This window comes from Hydra vulgaris, chromosome 03 (genome assembly GCF_038396675.1).
Source record: "Hydra vulgaris chromosome 03, alternate assembly HydraT2T_AEP".
NCBI lineage: Eukaryota > Metazoa > Cnidaria > Hydrozoa > Anthoathecata > Hydridae > Hydra > Hydra vulgaris.
The window spans coordinates 19,277,632-19,296,966 of record NC_088922.1 but is presented as its reverse complement, the minus strand read 5'-3'; the positions used below and the strand labels follow the sequence as shown (position 1 = coordinate 19,296,966).

Below are 19,335 nucleotides of genomic sequence, written 5' to 3'. Positions count from 1 at the left end.
ACAATTAAACGCTTTTATCAAAGTGTAGTTTTGCTACCATTTATATAGAAAGTATGACGCAAGACTCTAATTTGGAATTAAAAACAAAAAAAATAACACAAATAACATTATTAATCAAAATTTAAAAATTTTAAACATATGGCAGCCTAATGATAACTTGACTTTTGTTTGAATTTATTTTTTATTTTTATCGAAATAACTCACTTGAGCGTGGAATTGCCCCAATAAGCTTTCGGAATTGTAGGAATTTTCCGAATTTCCAATAAAACCCTTTAATAGAGTACCTGTTTCATAAAAAATCTTGCTACATTTTCTGAAAAAAACGGCAAGTTGTTGAGGTATATGTGAAATCCCATTGTTCGTGAGCCACTATGCTTCATGACCATTTGGACATACTCATCGTTATCAAATAAGTCCAGACACTATAGATATTTAAAAGTTAAGCAATTTAGTAATAATAAAACTTGTCAGTGTAAAATGATAAAAAAAATGTACCTTTACGATATTTGGATGATCTAATGTCAACAGAATCAACCCTTCTTTTAATGCGCTATCATGATTTATTGCTAATTTTTTGAGAAACTTGACAACAAACTCTTGCTAAATTTAAATATTAAAGAATTAAAATTTTGGAATTGTGGTTTATCATTCTCCGACTAATTGCCATATACAGGCCACATACCAAGGATTAGAAATAATTTCACTTTCTTGAAAAAATTCAGGATTAGAATTAATTTCATTTACTTGACATGGATTATGAACATTAACCGGATCTTGAGTCCTGTTTGCACATATGTGACCCATCTGACCAAAACCAGTCATATGTATAAAATTTTAAGTTTTGAGTGTGATACATATTTGAAAAGGTATAATATTCTGCTTTAAAATGATGCAAAAATTATTGCTCTAGCTTGACCCTAGCCAAAGTTATGAGCAAAAATGTAACATCTATATTAAAATTTTAAAACGGAAAAAAACGCGTTTAAAGGTTGATTTCACAGAGATTTTAAGACATTAGCCTCACAAAAATCACCAAATTAACCATCAAAAAATTATTTTTTATTAAAAGTTACGTTTGAATAGCAAAGAAAAGTTAATTATGTAAACAATTATGCAAAAAAATAAATAATGATAAAAATTTTTGAGATGTTTTGATGGTTTTCTCAATATAACATAACGCGACATCCGACTGGTTTTGGTCAGATGCGACACATATAAGATCTATTATCCAATTATGTAAATCATTAGCAGTTCCGACGCTAACCCACGGTCTAGAGCTCTGTGAAAATAAAGAATCAACTATGAAAAGACTCAACACACTTGGAAAGAACGCAGTCAAATCAATTTTTTATGTCTCCAAGTATAGTAAAAACTATATACACTCTCTATTTAAAATTAAGGAGATGTCAAATTATATACATCAAAATAAAAAAAAATTATTTATTTAACTTTTAAACACTAAAGTAACCTTTGAAATCATTAATTCCCAACTTAACTACTGTTCAGTTAAATCTTCTTTTTTAGATGATATAAAAGAATTATGTGATATTCATAAACTGAATATGAAAACCTTAATGCTGGTTAAAAAAAAAGTAAAACTTAAAGACTTGTAAGAGAATGAGCTACTCCTGAATTCCTGAAGCTACTCTTCATATTTTTGTACAGGCGGTTCAATGTTGGAATGTAAAAGAACAGCAAACAAATTTTATAAACACACTTGAAGAAAATATTTCTAAATTATATTTTTTTAATCTCTTTTCATAGTTTGTATTTTTTTTTTTTTTAATTTTGTTATTTAGGTGCCCCAAGAAGACCTAACGGTATTGTCATAGAGCACCGCGGAAGTGCATTTAACTAGGAAGTTCACGCCTCCTTCCTTACCGTGACGCGAATATATGTCCAGAGTTTGTTTCGAACCTCGTTCTCCTGCTTCTAAAGCAAGCGCTCTAACCACTGCGCGTCACGACCGCTTTAGTAATTTTTTTTACCTCGTATTTGTATTGTATGTGTAATTTTTTTTTAAAATTATTCACCTCCCCTAGGCAGAGTAGGCCACTACAGTCGAGGAGGCTACTTTGTGGTTCCAACCTCTCAACTCTAACCTCCGAAATACAAATCTCGACTAACAAGGCCACTGCGCGGAGAGACAAGTTGAGCGCGGTACTACCAGGGACATGGTGGGGATCGAACTCAGAACTTCTCGCGTATGAGGCGAGCGCTCTAATACTACCGCATTTGTATTTTGACCTTGTATTTATATTTCACAGAGCGCGGTTAGTTACTTATTAATTATATAATTAAAAAACCTTTAAACTATTGATACAGGTTAAATTTTAAATTGCTCGTGGCTGCATTATAGAAAAACAAAGTTTCATTTATAAGTGATTATTGCCGATAGTTTCTTTTTACAGAACTTTTTCTTTTCGTTAAACTACATCACCATTTTAATCATAATATCTTAAATGTTTTCCTATTGTGGACATTTTTTTTAGAACAAAATAGTTTTACCTAATTTTAATTTTTATACAAAAAATAAATTATCCTATATTCAAAAATATTGAAAAAAAAATTATCTTTTCAATAAAAAGCATCTTCATTTATTTCTGATATATTTGTTACACTATAAATTTCTGATATATTTGTTACACTATAAATTTCAAAAGCTATAGAAATTTGACAACTAATAATTTGCTTTTAACTTTTTATTAAATTATCAAGCTAAATATTTTTGATATCTATGATAATCATTTTGTTTTTTATAATAAAATTGACTAAGCTTGATGAATAAATGAATTAAAAGAGAGCGTTAAAATCGCAAAAAAGGGCGCACTTTAATTTACTGTAATTAACATTTTAAATTTGAATACCACATAATTGACGGCTGCCTTTGAAAGATTTTTTCAGAGCAGAATATTTTTGCTTACGTCTCCGAATTATTAGTTACCCCTAACAAAATTTTAAAAGAAAAAGTATTTTAGGGGCCTCGTCAATAGTGAGGCAGATGTACACGGTGCCCGCCAATCAAATATATGTTTTGTTGTTGTTTTTTTATTTTTTTTTATTTTGTTATTCACTTCCTCAAGGCCGAGAAGGCCACTACAGATGGGGAGGATACTTAATAGTGGTTCTAACTCTCTCTCTCTCAACTCTATAACTCCGAAACACGAACCTTGACGAACAAGGCCATTGCGTGGAGAAACAAGTTGAGCGCGGTACTATCAGGGACGTGGTGGGGATCGAACTCGGAACCTCTCGCTTATGAAGCGAGCGCTTTACCACTACAGCACTATCGCATATAAGATAAGTTAAGATATTTTGGAGACCGCTATCAGTGGTTACTGCGTCCTGACTAGCTGCAGCGGCCAAACTAGAGTCGATATTTTTATCAACCGCCGCCAGAAGAATTAAAAATATTTTAAACATTTTATTTTTTAAATTACCAAGCAACTTTAAGATTAATTAAAAATAAACATCAAATATATGGTTGTGTAAATATTAAAAAGCTGCTTTAATATACTTTATTGCCAAACTTTGACTCTTAAAAAATAATTACAAAATTGTCATATTGGTCTTTTTTTCTAAAACTATCGAGTAAATTCGTAGTTTCATATTCAAATTTAAAAAGATGCATACACGGTGTGTCTCAAAAATAACCGAACTTCATATTTAAATCATATAACATGCAGCGCCATCTATTGATAATTTGCACCATTTTTTATTGCACCACAATGCACCGCCTCACAAAACCAAAAATGTGAACGAATTTTTGATGAAAAAACGGATTTCTCTCATCAACCACCCTCCATATTCGCCTGATCTATCACCATGTGACTATTTTCTATTTCCAAAACTGAAAACCAAGATGAAAGGAGCATTTTATGATGATATTCCAGCCATTCAAGCAGCTGTAACCGAGATGCTGAAGAACGTTCCTATAAATGACATAAAAAAATCTATGCATGCGCTGGTTGATCGTGCCAAACGTTGTATTGAGTCTGATGGAACCTATTTTGAATAAATAATAACTTTCAATGACGATATAATGTGTGTTTTATTTTATATCCAAAAAGTTCGGTTATTTTTGGGACACACCGTGTATATGGAATCATCGTTTAAAAGGCAAACAAAATTGCATATTCTTGAAAAAAAAAAAAAACTTCTAGAATAAATTAAAAAAAAGTAATTACAAAGTTGTAATATTAATAATAATAATAATAATAATAATAATAATAATAATAATAATAATAATAATAATAATAATAATAGTAATATTGCGCTAATTGGGGAATCTACTTAAAAACATTTTTTTGAATTTACCAAAAAATGCTAAATCTGCTTTGGTCTCCTTCCTTAGGTTTTACCACAGGTTATTTTTGAAAAACATGATTTCAATTGTATTATGAATTTATAATTGAAAAATTAATTTGATTATATATTTATACAATGATGTTATATAATTTACGATAAAAAAATGTCTAAAGTGAAAATCTAAAGTGAAAAAAAGAAATAAAAAATTCAAAACCAAAATTTATAAATCAGAAATTTCACTTCCATGCTACAAGCAGAAAGTTTTGACAAAAGTTTATAATCATTATTATTTTCACGAATTTATAATAAACTTAATTATACAAGGGTGGTCTGAAAAGTGACCACAACGTGAAGTGGTCTGAAAAGTGACCACAACGTGAAGTGGTCTGAAAAGCGACCTCAACGTGAAGATGACAGCACTCGCTGTGCTGTCATCTTCACGTTTTTAAAGCTGGTGAATTTCGTTGTTCATCTGTTGACAGTTACTCACCATAGTGTTTGTCATTTTTGACGCAGATTTTTGAGTATTTTTGTGAAAACGGACATTCTGTGTATGGGTATCGACACCATCATCTACAGTGAAATTTTAGCCAGCCTAATTAAAGCGTGGGCGTACAAATTTGGGAGACAATGAACTTTCAGAACGTCCAAAAACAGCAACTACCGACGAAAACATTCCCAAAGTTCACTAAATGGCACTAAACGACCACTCAATTAAAGTAAAAGAGATAGCAAAGGTTATAAATACGTCAAAAGAACGTGTTAGTCATATATTAAATCAACATTTAAACATGAAAAGCTGTCTTTGCGTTGGTTGCCGCGTTTGCTCACCTTAGACCAAAAATGTGTTTGAATAAACATATCCAACGCTATGTTGGCAAAGTTTAGGCGCATTAAACCCAAGTTTAAAGTTATTTTGGCGGGGAAAATGGCGGCGACTGCTTTTTGGGATAGTCTCGCACCAGGTCACTCCTCAGCGGTTGCCATAACGAAAATCAACGAGTTGCAGTTTTAAGTGCTTGACTATTCGCATAACTCACCAGATTTAGCTCAAAGCGACTTCTTATTGTTCTCTCATCTAAAAATTGCGCTTGGAGGATAGATACTTTTATCAAATGAAATCATCTTTGTGGACAGTTATTTAGCAGAGAAAAACTTCGAGTACTTTTTGAACGGGTTACAGAGATGGGAGCACATCACACTTCCTCCACTGGGGAAAATGTGTAGTGTTATTAGGAGGCTGTTGAAAAATAAAAAATTTTTTTTTTTGTTAAATCAGAAACATTTTAAACAACCCTTGCATATCTATACATCAAAACCGCCTAAGTTCGGTCACTTAAGCTTTGAACATTCATATTTCAGGCATAAATAAATAAACAACTATATTGTTAATTTATATTGTAATATTACAAACTTAACATCGCAGTAACTCATGGCAATCACACATCGCAATATCACAAATTTAACATTAATAATTATGAAAACTTGTTTTTTAATGTTATTTTATAATACAATTATGAAATAAAACCATTTGGTACAATTTTTTAAAAAGTTTTTGTTTCTAAATAATTTTGATAAAAAAAAATTGTTAAAAAGTAAAAATTAAAAACAAACTAATTTATTTAGATGACTCTTAAACATAAACACCCTGGAAATATTTGAAATAATTGAAATAAGCATGCTTTTTATTCATTTTTAAATGGGGGTTTGTATATATATATATATATATATATATATATATATATATATATATATATATATATATATATACAGTGGCGGATCCAGCATTTTTTGATGTTTGAGATGCCTTTTAAACGCTAAGAGATTACTGCAAATTTAAAACTTATTGATGAATATAAATTTATTAAAAAATAGTACTTTTGGGGTAGTTGTGGCCAAATTTTTAGGACTTTTTGTTCCCAGGCTCCAATCATCACAATTACCACCTGTAATCTACATTTTTTCAAAATTTGTCAGGTAATAAAAATCATTTTTTTAAATTTATTATATTTCTTTAGAAAACCAAGTTTTACTAAAGTACTGTATTTTTCGGGTCCCTAAAAATAGAAACGATTGAAATTTATTATGCTGAAATAAATGCTAATGGTCCTAAAATGCTCCTCAAATATATAATTTTTTTAAACTGGAAAACACCTGTTTTCAAGTTGTCAAAATTTTATTATCAATTTGTTTCTGTTTTCTATTATTCAGAACATCTGTATTTTCATTATTTTATTGGTAGTGTTTTATCTTGTTTAATTTTTAAAGCTGTTTTTTGCTAATTTTTTTTTAAATCTCACGTCGCAGTTTTTTTTTCTAGTTATCAGTTTTTAGTCACCAAATTTCAGCAATGATATTTTTGTATAATTTATATAACCTCCTAAAAAAATTTGTAAAATACTGTAGACTTAGAGGTACTGCAGTTTAACAATGAAAAATAGCTATAGTCAATTTCAACTTTGGTTACAAGATTTCCTTACGAAAACAATTTTTTAGGGATATACCATCTTAATATTTGAGCGTATCTCAAAAAAGAAAAAAATTATATATTTTTTTGTAAATACATATGACTTACATTAGATGCATCAGATTTTTTAACTGCGATGTAAATGCGCCCGTATGTACCACCATCGAGATACTTAACAATGCTATAAATTTCATTAAACTCTCCATTTGTCATAGCAGCTGAAACGTTAAAAGAATTTTTCTAAGCGCAATAAGATTAAATTAAAAAATAACTTTGCATAGTAATAAGTTAAATAAATGTTAATAATGTGTACTACAAACTCCTGGTCCCATTCAGCGGGCCAATTATAATCAAGTGGATTACTTCCACCACCACTATATTCACTTCCACTTCCACCAGCTGCATTAGAGGTAAAGAACAAAGCTTCTTTTTTCTGAAGACTAATAAATTGATATCTTGAAATGGAAGAGTTTTGATCATTTTTGCAGACTAGAGAAGCTTTGGTTCTTATGGTATTAATCTACAAATGATATAAACTTTATTATTATAAATATCTATATTATTATAATAAAAATAATATTTGAACTTTTTTTGTAATATAAAATAGTAAAACTTGTTTTAATTCTATAATATAATGTCATTTTCGTGGTTTATTAACAATTAAACAATCGTTTAATGTGTTTTTTATTTTGTGTGTTTGTATATATATATATATATATATATATATATATATATATATATATATATATATATATATATATATATATATATATATATATATATATATATATATATGCGTGTGTATGTGTGTGAGCGCGCGCGTGTTAGTGTGTGTATAAATCTTGTTTTATGGCGCATTAAAATAACTTTATACCAAATTATGAGTAAAAAAAACTTTTAATTTTTTTAATAATTTAAAACTGTTTTAAAATAAAAACATTTGAAAGAACCAAACCTTCAATAAGGTTTGGTTTTAGCATTTCAACTTATTAACAATTTTAACATGTCGACATATTAACAGCTTTAACATAACAGATTTTGCTAACTGATAGTTGTAGGGTAGAATAGAGTAATATGAACACCTTAGGCGAAAACTGGAATATTTTCAAAAATAATTTTGCTGGATCCAAAATTTTTGCGAATAAACAATTTTTAGGGTCCCTACTCATGAATCACTTAGATAGATGGGCACCCAAAATTTTTCTTAAAAACACAGAGGTTTTAAAAAATTAGCAAAAGTGCTCATATTACCCAGACCACTTGAGAACTTTAAATTAGCTCAAAGAAATAACATTACAAATCCATCAAATACCAGACATGATTGATATAATTCTTAATCCAAATTAATTTTTTTTAATTACCGTTTGATTTCTATTGATTCACAGGTATAATTCAGACCAACTTGTCTGATCATTTTTATACAATGTTAACTATTAATACACTATTCTTAGAAATTAAGTCTTTAAGTCTGCATTTTCAGGCGACAGATTAATGAAAACTTTTTAAAACGATTGAAAAAACTTTTAAAACTATGTTTTAAAATTACGTTGATTGGGAATCCAGAATCTGCAATTGAATAAAATGAAATTAACTATTCAACAATATGATTTGTTTTTTAATTAGTTTTTCGAAAAAGTTATTACTAACACTGAGTCACTTCTAATTTAAAGTCTAATTTCTTTCTAAAATCCTCAACTAATAAACAAAAATTATATATAAGTTAAATTTATTAAAATAAAGTAACTTTTAAAAGTTATCTAAATGTATTTAAAAATATACTCAAAAAAGATACTCAAAAAAGCTTTAAAGAAGTTAAATTCAGATATTTTATTGTACAAACCAATGTTTATCTTATCTTGTATTTAAAAGTTGTTTGAGATAGTAATGTGTAATAGACTCTTTTAGGGCTGTATCTAACACACAAAGACTGAGGGCGTCTAATATTAGACCCTCTCAGTCTTTGTGTGCTAGGTACTAATGTGCTATAAAGTTTAAGGATTAATTCTAAAATTTTACCGACAAAATAATTTTATTTTTTATTTGAAAAAGAGTGGCTTCTATCGGGAAATTTTTAAAACCATTATTTATATTCTTTATTATTATTACCGGCTTCGTGTTAAAAGAAGTAGATAATTATATTTTTTGAAAGAATATTTTACCTTATCAATAAAAAAGTAATTTAAAAGTTTATAAATAAATAATTCTCTGCTGGGCCAATTTAAAAAAAGAAAGCATATACAGTAGGATGCTTTATCTTTGAGTATCCTGTACTTTAAATGAGGGTATTCTTTGTACCACAAAAAATGATAAACAGCTTTGCTTTCTTTTATCAATATTTTATATTTTAAACTTAAACTAGATTTCAATTTTCAGGCGCTGGCCAGGGTCACGTGAAAAATAGAGACTTTTTGTAGTAAGAGTTTCTATATTAATATATTTCCTTTTGTTCAAAATGCTAGCAAGAGCTTGGTCAGAATAACACAGCAATTTAGGCAATCCTTTTATTTCACCATTGTTATTATGAAGGTATTCACAACTCTGATCTTCCTCTCATTAACTCTTCTCACAATTTCTTATGATTCATATTTAACTGTTTCAGAGTTTTTAGATAACTTTTCATTGCTACTCTTTTCTACTTCATTTTTAATGTTGCTTAAGCTAAATTCCTAGACTTTAAAATCAATCTTAGACAAATCTATATTACTCCATGAATAGAAATTCATTGCGGAATTAGTTCCAAAAGGTTTTCGTTGTGTGCCGTACTTCTTTTGTAAACTTTTATGGTTTTTGATATGATCTAAAATCAGGTAAATCCGATTATGAGTCTGGCAATAGTCATTATCAAAAATTGAATCAGAGTAGTTCTTAACTTTAAGACTTCACTTTGTACCTATAAGACTTCACTTTGTACCTTTAAGAATTTCTAAGAATGTACCTAAGTATAACAAGTATATTTTAAATGATAAAAACAGTATGGAGAATGTAAAAAAAAAGATTTGAATCAACTTACTTTACAGTTTTTTCAATCTAAAATTGAGACATAACAAAATGTGTCCAAAATATTTGGATCATGATAAACCATAGCTCATATGATGTAGAAGTGTGGGAAAAGCCAACCTCTTATTTTAAACCCTTTACACATCCGAAGAAATACCCTTATTAAATCCAGAATCCTTATTACAATGCTTTTAAGTTATTTTGTTTGGTTACAAAATTGCAAAAGGACGCAATATATTCATTGTAAACATGCGTTAAGTAATTAACGAGCCTTAAGGCTCGTGTTATGTTGATGTTAATCAAAAACAAAAACATATTGGTGTTGTGGTTCATCCTCCTTCAGCTAACTGCCTTATAGAAGTCACATACTTAGGTCTGCAAAAACAAGTTCAGCTCTCTAAAGAGCATCATAACCCACTTCGACGGGACAGGAATAAGTAAGTTTAGAAAGAATAAAGAAAATCACTGATTAGAAAGAATAAAGAAAATCACTGACTCAAAATATAACTGGATAGCGTATACGGCAAATTTTTTGAAGCAAAGTTTTGGCCTCCCAAAATGGCGGCGTATTTGGTTGTTTACAAATAGAGAAATTTTTATTGCAAACATTTATTTTTTTTTTACATGAAAGAAAGTGTACGAGCCTCAAATACAAATATAATTTTCGGTTTTACATAGCAATTATTTTTGAAAGAAACGCAATATTTCATATTTACGTAAATTTCTAATATATATAATATTTTGTTTAACAAAATATACTCTTAATAAGTTTGTGTAATATCTTTCTTTTTTTAAATAGAAAATCAAAAGTTGAATTAATTACAAGTTAGTTTATTTACCTTCAGTAAAGAACACACAAGAAACTAGTAATATACCTTGAACCTAGTAGTTAACTACTAGGTAATTTTCTCATTTAAAATATTTTTAATGTAAAAAACTGAAATAATTTAATCATTTTTTATTTATATTTTATTAATTTATTTTCTTTTGATTTTAGTTTTACCATAAATTAATTGTTTAATTTTTTTTTTTAATATAATTTATGTACCTTTTAGTTCTTAACTACCCAATGCTGTGTGCTAAAAGGTTAATAACACAACTGCATGGTAGGCAGCTGGATATCTTTTTAAAATAAACTAATATAAATTAGTTTTTTAAATATATATCACAAATTTACAAATGCTGCATGAACTAATAGCTGAGCTCTGTGAGTACACACAACTCAGGGGTTCCTTCCAGAATATTTTTATATATAATTATTTGTACCTTATTTTTCATTTGGTTGTACAACCAACCTAAGTACTTAGGTTGTACTATAATCACTATAGATATAGATATATATATATTGTATACATATATATATATATATATATATATATATATTGTATACATATATATATATATATATATATATATATATATATATATATATATATATATATATATATATATATATATATATATATATATATATATATATATATATATATATACTAGGGTGTCCCATAAGTTCGCGGGCACTTTGCGACGAAACTTTATTTCATTGTAACTTAATATTTATTAACAATTATTCTTCAAAGTAAATTCCATTGCTTTCTACAGCTTTCGTCCATCTTTGCGCCAATTGCTCAATTCCGCGACGATACCATTCCGCCGGTTTGGAGGCGAAAAACTCTCTACACCCATTTTCGACCTCCTCCAAAGAATCGAAGGTCCTACCGCGAAGAAAGTGAGCCATCGAACGGAACAGGTGGTAGTCGGATGGCGCAAGGTCTGGACTGTATGCAGGATGAGGAAGAACTTCAATTCCAGGCAACTCCGAAATTTTTTCCTTGGTGCGAACGGCGGTGTGTGCTGGAGCGTTGTCGTGTAGCAGGAGCGCGCGCTTTCGATTGACCAAGGCAGGATAACGAGCCGAGAGAGCGGCGTAAACACGATCCAGTTGTTCAGTGTTTAGTGCGGCGTTCACTGCAAGACCATTTGGAACAAGCTCAAAGTGAATTATCCCCTCGAAATTCCACCAAACACACAACATGACCTTGTGAACGAACCAATCCTGTTTGGCGACTTGTAGAGCGGGTTGGCCGGGCTGGATCCAAACGTTCGCCTTATTGGCGTTACGGAAGAAGACCCACTTTTCATCTCCAGTAACAACTCGACGCCAGAAACGAAGGTCCTTGGAGTTTTCGAGCAGATGGGTGCAGGTGTCGACGCGTCGTTTTTGCTGCGCAAGCGTCAATTCGTGAGGAACTTCTCGGCAGCGCCTATTGACGAGTCCGATTTGATGGAGGTGGCGATCGATGGTGGACTTGGAAGGGCCGAGCTCTGCCGACAATCTGCGGGTGCTAGTTTGTGGTTGCTGCTCCACCAGCTCGCGCAGCGCCTCATTGTTTACTGTCGATGGACGGCCTGACCTGGGTAGATCTGCAAGGCTGGTTTCGCCGTTGTTAAAGCGCTTGAACCATTTGGCCGCTGCGGTTTTCTTGACCATTCCCTCGCCTTCCACATTTCAAATTTCAGCTGCTGCATCTCTTGAACTCAGTGCTTTTTTCCAATATTTCCTTATACACTTGTACTTAGGTTGTACCAACCTAAGTTCAAGTGTACTTAGGTTGTAATATAATCACTATATATATATATATATATATATATATATATATATATATATATATATATATATATATATATATATATATTGTATACATATGTGTATATATATATATGTATATATATATATATTATATATATATATATATATATATATATATATATATATATATATATATATATATATATATATATATATATATATATATTGTATACATATATATATATATATATATATATATATATATATATATATATATACAATATATATATATATATATATATATAAATTTTTTTTTTGTTTTTATTAGTCATTAATAAAAAGATATTGATTTTTAAATAAAACAAGTTTTGTCAATTGCTTCTTAAGCTTTTTTCCAGTTAATTTAGCAGTTTTTTTTATCCAAGGTTATAAATGCGTATTTTTGCTTAGTTTTTTGAAACAAGGTGAACCAAGGAATTTAAATAGTTATCACTTATAGCTGAGTCAAACATAAAAGGAGCTAGTTCAGTGAATATTATAGAGAAATCCACTGATCTTAAAACAGCATTTGAAATTGCATTTTAAATTCCTATTTCATTGCTTGCTTCAATAGACGGAAGGTGGCCATCTATTGAAGCAAGCAATCTTTGGAAACACCTTTCAGTTTCTTTGCATATGATAATAACGCTTATGGTTGGTTTAATTTAGCCTCCTCTTAGAACTTTACAAAGCTATTTTGTTTAAAATGAAAAGGAAGTACTAGTGTATGCAGTTAATTTTTTTTTAATGTCATTTTAGCTACGTATCCAGCAATATATGAGGTCAAAGCTTTTTTGTATTCAAATAGAATGCTGCAATTTGGAATATCTGCATAATCGTGGTCGCTATAAGTTGGTATTCTCTCCAAAAAATCTCTTTTTTTTATTAATTCAATTTCAGTTAGATATTTTAGTACTGGAGTGAGCAGAGGAATTGTCTTAAATTTTTAATATATGAGTTTTATCTCTGTTGCTGCAGTTTCCATTAGAATATTGAACGTTACTTCCCATCAAAAGTTGTTTATAGGTGGCTGTGAATTTTTGGCAATTGATATTGTTGTTAAACATTCTTGCAGATATCACAGCTCCAATAAAGAGCTTGTTAGATGGTTTTGACTGAGCTTATATGTTAAATAAACTTATGGTGAATCTTTTTCTACTCTGTCGAGAAAAATATTTCAACAGATTTAATTGCTACCAAATATCTAACGAAACCAGTTTTTAGACTAGACAAGATCATTTGCGTACCAGTTAATTTTTTTAAAACTAATGATATAGTTATATGCCATGTTGAGAAATGGAAACCAACGAGCTTTGTTACATGCACACAATCCTGCTTGTATTCTTTGCCAAATAGGTTTCTTGAATTTAATATGTCATATTATCAATCTTTTATGCAAATAAAACTGCATATTTATAAAATTATTAAACTGCAACTTACAGTTTAATATAAAAATCTTTAATATAAAAGTCAGCAAACAATAACATATAATCATAATGCTTAACAGCAGGTAAAGAGTATATATAACTTAAGTTAAGGAGAGTTTCAAAGAGGTATTTTGAATATTTCTATATTAAAGATTTAATAAATGCATTTTTTTCAAACAAATGTATTTTTACATACATTTGTATCTTCAATTGTTTAGAGTGATTATCCTTTAAATTATAAGAAATAGTTATTTACTTTTTATTTGTTTTAAAAATTGTTATAAATAACTTTAATTAAGACCTGGTCTTTTTTTAACAGCATAAATGACACTTTAGAATATTTTAATCGAGTAATTTATGCAACAATAGCATTTAACTATAATATAATTCTTGAAGGAAACCGTGAGTTTTTGTGTACTCACAGCACTCAGTTATTATTCATGCAGCATTCGCACAAATTGGTATCTTGCTAAAAAAAAATAGAGAATATAAAATTGTAGCTAGACATGTTTGCTGCTTATCATGCTGTTATGTTATTAACCTTCTAGCATACAGCATTGGGTAACTAAAATTGTAAATTTTACTAATGCCATTTAATAATAAATTCAATTATTCAAAAAGGTTATTTCATTTTTTTCTCTAATAATTATAAAATTCATTTTTCTTTTTTTTTTTTTACAAATGTATTAGTCTTATTTAATTATTTTCTTTTGTATTTTGATAAATTAAATTAGAATGTTTATCGGTTTCACCGCTAGGAATTAAAATCGCCGCCATCTTGGGAGGCCAATTTTGGCTTCAACTTTTTTCGGAAAAAATAATAGAATCCGCTATCCAGTTATATTTTGAGATCAGTGGAAGAAAATAAGAGTAAAAGTCAGAAGTAATCGAGTTAGAAAGATAGCAAACATAATCGGACAGACATTGCACTGGATATTTGAATACGCAATTTAAAGACAATAAAACTGGAGTTATAATGGAAATGGTTATAGTATAGTGAAATGGTTTTAATTATGCAAATGGTATCCGGTAAATAACCCTACATTAATTGGGCAGATTAATTAGTTACAAATAAGTAAATAAAGTTAAAAAAAAAGACATAGAAAAGAAAAATATTAAAGTTTATTTGTTCTATACTTTTAGCTATAAAATAATTTACAAGAAAATGAATACAACATAGCGTACCTGATAGGTATTATACAATTGAATTAAACAATTAAACAATAGTTTCCAGTTAAAAAACATCTGTTAGCTTTTAATTACTGCGATTAAACATATTTCTTCCAAACTAGGTTTAACATATACAAATTTTTTCTTACTCGGATAACAACATTTTTTTGATTGCATTTTTGTCACTTAAGCAAAATGAATCAATTAGTGGATTAAATGGATATGAACGCCATCCATTGTTATACATTATAAATTATTTCAATTAATACTTTATAACAAGATTAAGCGTTTATATTTTTGAATCATTTACTATTAGAATCAAAGCAACTTTGGCTTGTCTACACAATACACTAGTAATATAAAAAAGCATGCAATGAATTTACACAATACACTAGTAATATAAAAAAGCATGCAAAAAAAAGGAATAAATCAAATTAAAAGAATGTTGTTTGATAAGCAGTTTTTAAAAAATGATATCTTTATAAAACTGCTCCTGTTCCAAAATCGATTGCTCTTTTTTAAATGATATTGTTTTAACTTATCACATTGCTATAAGTTAGTAGAAAGGTAGTGTTTAAAAAAGTTTAATAAACGTTGCCTCACAGTAGTGAAAAAACAAAATCTATATTTTCAAATCATACTTTGTACTTTTATTGGGATGTTAAATTGACTGTGTCGTCTATTGATCAGTTTAGTTGCGTTTGTAAACTGCTCAGTTTACATTCTTAAGAGGGCGATTGGCTGGTATAATCTGGAGTGTTTACTACGAACCTTTTTTAAGAAAACGAAGAATTCTTTAGCGAACAAAGATGTATTTTGAAATCTCATAGGGCAATCAGTGAGCATGAGCAATGTGCTGAACATAAAAATGATACTAGGATTGCTTGCAACTTTGTTAAACAATTTCAGAGTGAAAAAGAGTATTAGAAAAATGTATTACGTCGAGTGGTATCTGTCACTAAACTTCTTTCTTCCGGGTACAGTTTAACTATATTTATTTTTTGGATTATTTATCTTTTTAATCTATTGGTTTATTTATATATATAATTTTATTTAGGCCTATCAACAAAAATCTAACGAGTTAATTTTTTATACGCATAACGCATCAGAGAGTTAGCATTTTATGGATAAGATCAGAAAATTGGATCATTTCAAGGTTAATAAGGATATTTGAAATAGATTTTATTGCTTTCTCACTCCGAAACCCAAGACCTTTTTATAGTTTTTTTTGTATAGTTAAGGAAGTTTTTGCTGGGTAATGTCTACCTGATTGCCAATTAATATCAGCACAGTTTTCGGTTATAATTAAAACTCAAAACGTCTTATAATGCTTTCTTAAAGAAATATACAATTTAAAATATAAAATATAAGTTTCTAAAGGATATATAAGGAATAGTTTTCAAAGCTCTCTAAATTTGAATAAACTGCATTGAATTTTTTAGATTTAGTCAAAGAAATGTTTTAAATTTTTAAAACATAAGTTCTTATAGAAAGTTAACATTATTTTAAAAGTTTCTATTGCTTCTTTGGTTTCTATTGTTTTCCACTTAAACCTTTATCGTGCATCGATGGTCTGTAAATATTTTCTATTCGTTTTATACATTCACATATTTGCACCGGCGTATATATTTTATCTTCGCATTTGTTATCATTATTTTCATTTTAGTTATTATTATTAGTCTGATTTACACTAAAAGCAGCCATTTTTAAACAAAAAAATATAACGAACAATTTCTAGTAGCGACATAAAGGGTTTACTCCAAAGCGGAAGCAATTGCTTATAAGTAAAAGCAAAACTTTATTCACGTGTTTTTGAGCAATTGCTTTTGCTATGAGCGTTTGCTTTTTAGCTTTTACTTTTACTCAAAGCAATTGCTTTTTTTTATTCACCCAGGTTAATAGATTTCCTAAAGAAAACGGCTGTTAACATTTTAACTTTCGTGACATGAAGTCTTAATAAAATAGCTTGTTAATAAATATTTTGTAACGTGTAACATTTTTAGGGAGGGGAGGGGAAATTATTCCTCTTACCTCCTTTGAACAAGGCACTGATATAAAAAATATAAAAATAAAGTTAGCTAAATATTTTTGATAAACTAATAAATAAAAGACTTAATGCTAAGGTAGTAGATCTCCATAAAAATCAAAAAAAATTTCGAAAGTTTTTTTTTAGTCAATTTTAATGATGAACTTAACAGAGATTAGTTGTGTAGAAACGGTTTGTTGTAAACTAATTTAGTTTTTTAATTAGTCATAGTTTTGTGCACAATAGTTTTTTAAACTTCCCTAGCAACCACCGTAACAACGAATTTGTTTATTAGTTTTTTAGCTTTATATTCAAGTTTTTTGAGAAAACTTAACTCTAGAAATATCCTGTTAGCCTAATATTTTACCTGTGCTCAAAAAAAATTTAACATAAGTTTCACAGCTTAAAGTTTACTAGTAATACCACATCTTTTGGTTATATTTGCTTGCTTGCTTTAAAACTATTTTCATTAGAAGTTTTTTTTGCATCTTTTAAATAAAAAATAACAAATTGCACAATTAGAAAACGTAAATATAAATTCAAAAGCTGTTATTACACATCAAAAAAATAAAATAAAAATACTACAGCCTCATTACCGATTGCAAGTTTTTCAAGTGTTAAGAAATTTTTTTTGATAATGAATATAAGACAAAAAAGACGTTAACAGCAGGTATCAACAAAAAAATTTCTTCTGCTGATACCTTATACCAACTAAAGTTAGTAAAAGTTATGAAAAAAAGGCTCGTTGACAAAAAAAAAATGTAGAAGAAGCATCATATTTTGCTAGTGACTTTTAGAATAATAACAATTTTAGACTTTTTTATTAGGCAATCTTTATAAGCGTTTTTCTAGCTTTTTATTTTTTAAATAAATTGCAACACATAAATCACATTTTCTCAACTTCTAATAAAGATTTTAACTTGAGATTTTCAGGAAATGTTCCTTGTTGTGTTGTCTGGGGTTTCTACGACAATGAAAGTTCAATTTTTATTATAAGTAATTTTTTTAACTTTTTGGGTACTTCATTTTACTACTATTTGAAAAAAGTTGAATAACTTGAAAAATACTCATCCGTTTTTCACATACGTGGTAGAAAACCCAATTAATAATACTCTAAATATACACTGAAAATTTGGAGTTTCTAGCATTTGTAAAACTTTTACAATCATGTTTGCAAATTTTTCAAAATGGCAGCTCGAATGTGTAACTTGTCCTTAAGTACTTTTTTTTTTTTTAATTTTATAAATAAAAAAAGAAATTTAATTAATTTAAAATAAAACTTAACTGCAATTAATGTTCCATAACAAAAATTTAGGCAATTTTATTTTAAGGGGATCTGCTACCTTAATTAAAAAATAAATAAAATACCTTTTTAATAACAAGCAGCTATTTACATTACACGTAATTGTGCACTTGTTACAGTTATTTTTTTTTTCAATATAATTAAAAACAAAATGTTTCAATAACAATATCATCAGCGTAATTTAACAAAATATGATACATGACTTAATTTGTACCTAGTGACAAAATAATAAAACACTTTTATTAGGCATGAAGCATAGCTTCACAAAATAAGAATTTCACATAATCGCTTGGCTTCGGGCTTCATGTTATTCTATGGCTACCGTATGTTGTCTATAAATCTTCAGTTGCTAACTCATGCATGTTGCTAAGACAAAGCAAGTAACATCGATTTTAACAACATAATCAGAATATGTTTTACGACTGCTTACAGAATTATTGAAAATCGACTTTAATAGCATATTATACATGTTACGCTATGCAAACCCTGAAATTACAGTAGGAAAACAAATTAGCAATTAGGATTTTATATTAAATATTAAAGAACCCGCAGATAATTATATCATAATTTGTAAGTTTAATTACTAACAACTAAACCATGATATTCAGACTACTTTGAAATAGTTTATAGACTCAATTTGTTTTATTGACGCCCATCATTTACATTTACATTTTATTTAAACTTTATTAAACATTCTTGCCAAAAACAATATCGGTAACGAAGACACCGTGAAATTTCTGAGTAAATGTTATCCTACGGTGCTCTGTGACAAGACCTTTAGGTCACAATGATAATTAATTTAAAATCTATAAGTTTATGGGTTTTAAAAAACATTTACAATCAATCTAAGAGCATTGTTTACTAAACTAACAGGATATTGGTATCCTTGTCAGACTTATCAGAACAACTTTTAATTCTCTGACGCTTCAGTCATATGACCAAACAAATTTTTTGGAGTTTGGTGTATAGTTTAAATAATAAATAATATAAATGCATTTTTTTATAAAT

The 19,335-nt window shown here is 28.6% G+C and overlaps 1 protein-coding gene and 1 long non-coding RNA gene across 5 annotated transcripts in view; one reads left to right on the top strand and one right to left on the bottom strand.

The window, feature by feature from the left end:
* The window catches only part of LOC100211131 (PAS domain-containing serine/threonine-protein kinase), a 36,768-nt gene extending 21,595 nt beyond the window's left edge, over nucleotides 1-15,173 (bottom strand). The window contains exons 1-5 of one of the 4 annotated variants that reach the window (XM_065792577.1): nucleotides 15,014-15,173; nucleotides 7,089-7,295; nucleotides 6,884-7,015; nucleotides 496-600; nucleotides 285-422 (exon numbers count right to left, since the gene is read on the bottom strand). In XM_065792577.1, coding sequence (XP_065648649.1) covers nucleotides 285-422; nucleotides 496-600; nucleotides 6,884-7,015; nucleotides 7,089-7,295; nucleotides 15,014-15,073 — 642 coding nt within the window. In that variant the 5' untranslated portion in view covers nucleotides 15,074-15,173. Of the gene's footprint in view, nucleotides 1-284; nucleotides 423-495; nucleotides 601-6,883; nucleotides 7,016-7,088; nucleotides 7,296-15,013 lie in introns of those variants that run through there. The other 3 variants (XM_065792576.1, XM_065792579.1, XM_065792578.1) reach the window with 3 other exon arrangements.
* A 186-nt stretch (nucleotides 15,174-15,359) lies between these two features.
* On the top strand, nucleotides 15,360-16,174 carry LOC136077673 (uncharacterized). Its single transcript, XR_010637174.1, has 2 exons — nucleotides 15,360-15,975; nucleotides 16,056-16,174. It is a non-coding gene; the product is annotated as an uncharacterized LOC136077673 (long non-coding RNA).
* The last annotated feature ends 3,161 nt before the right edge of the window (nucleotides 16,175-19,335 follow it).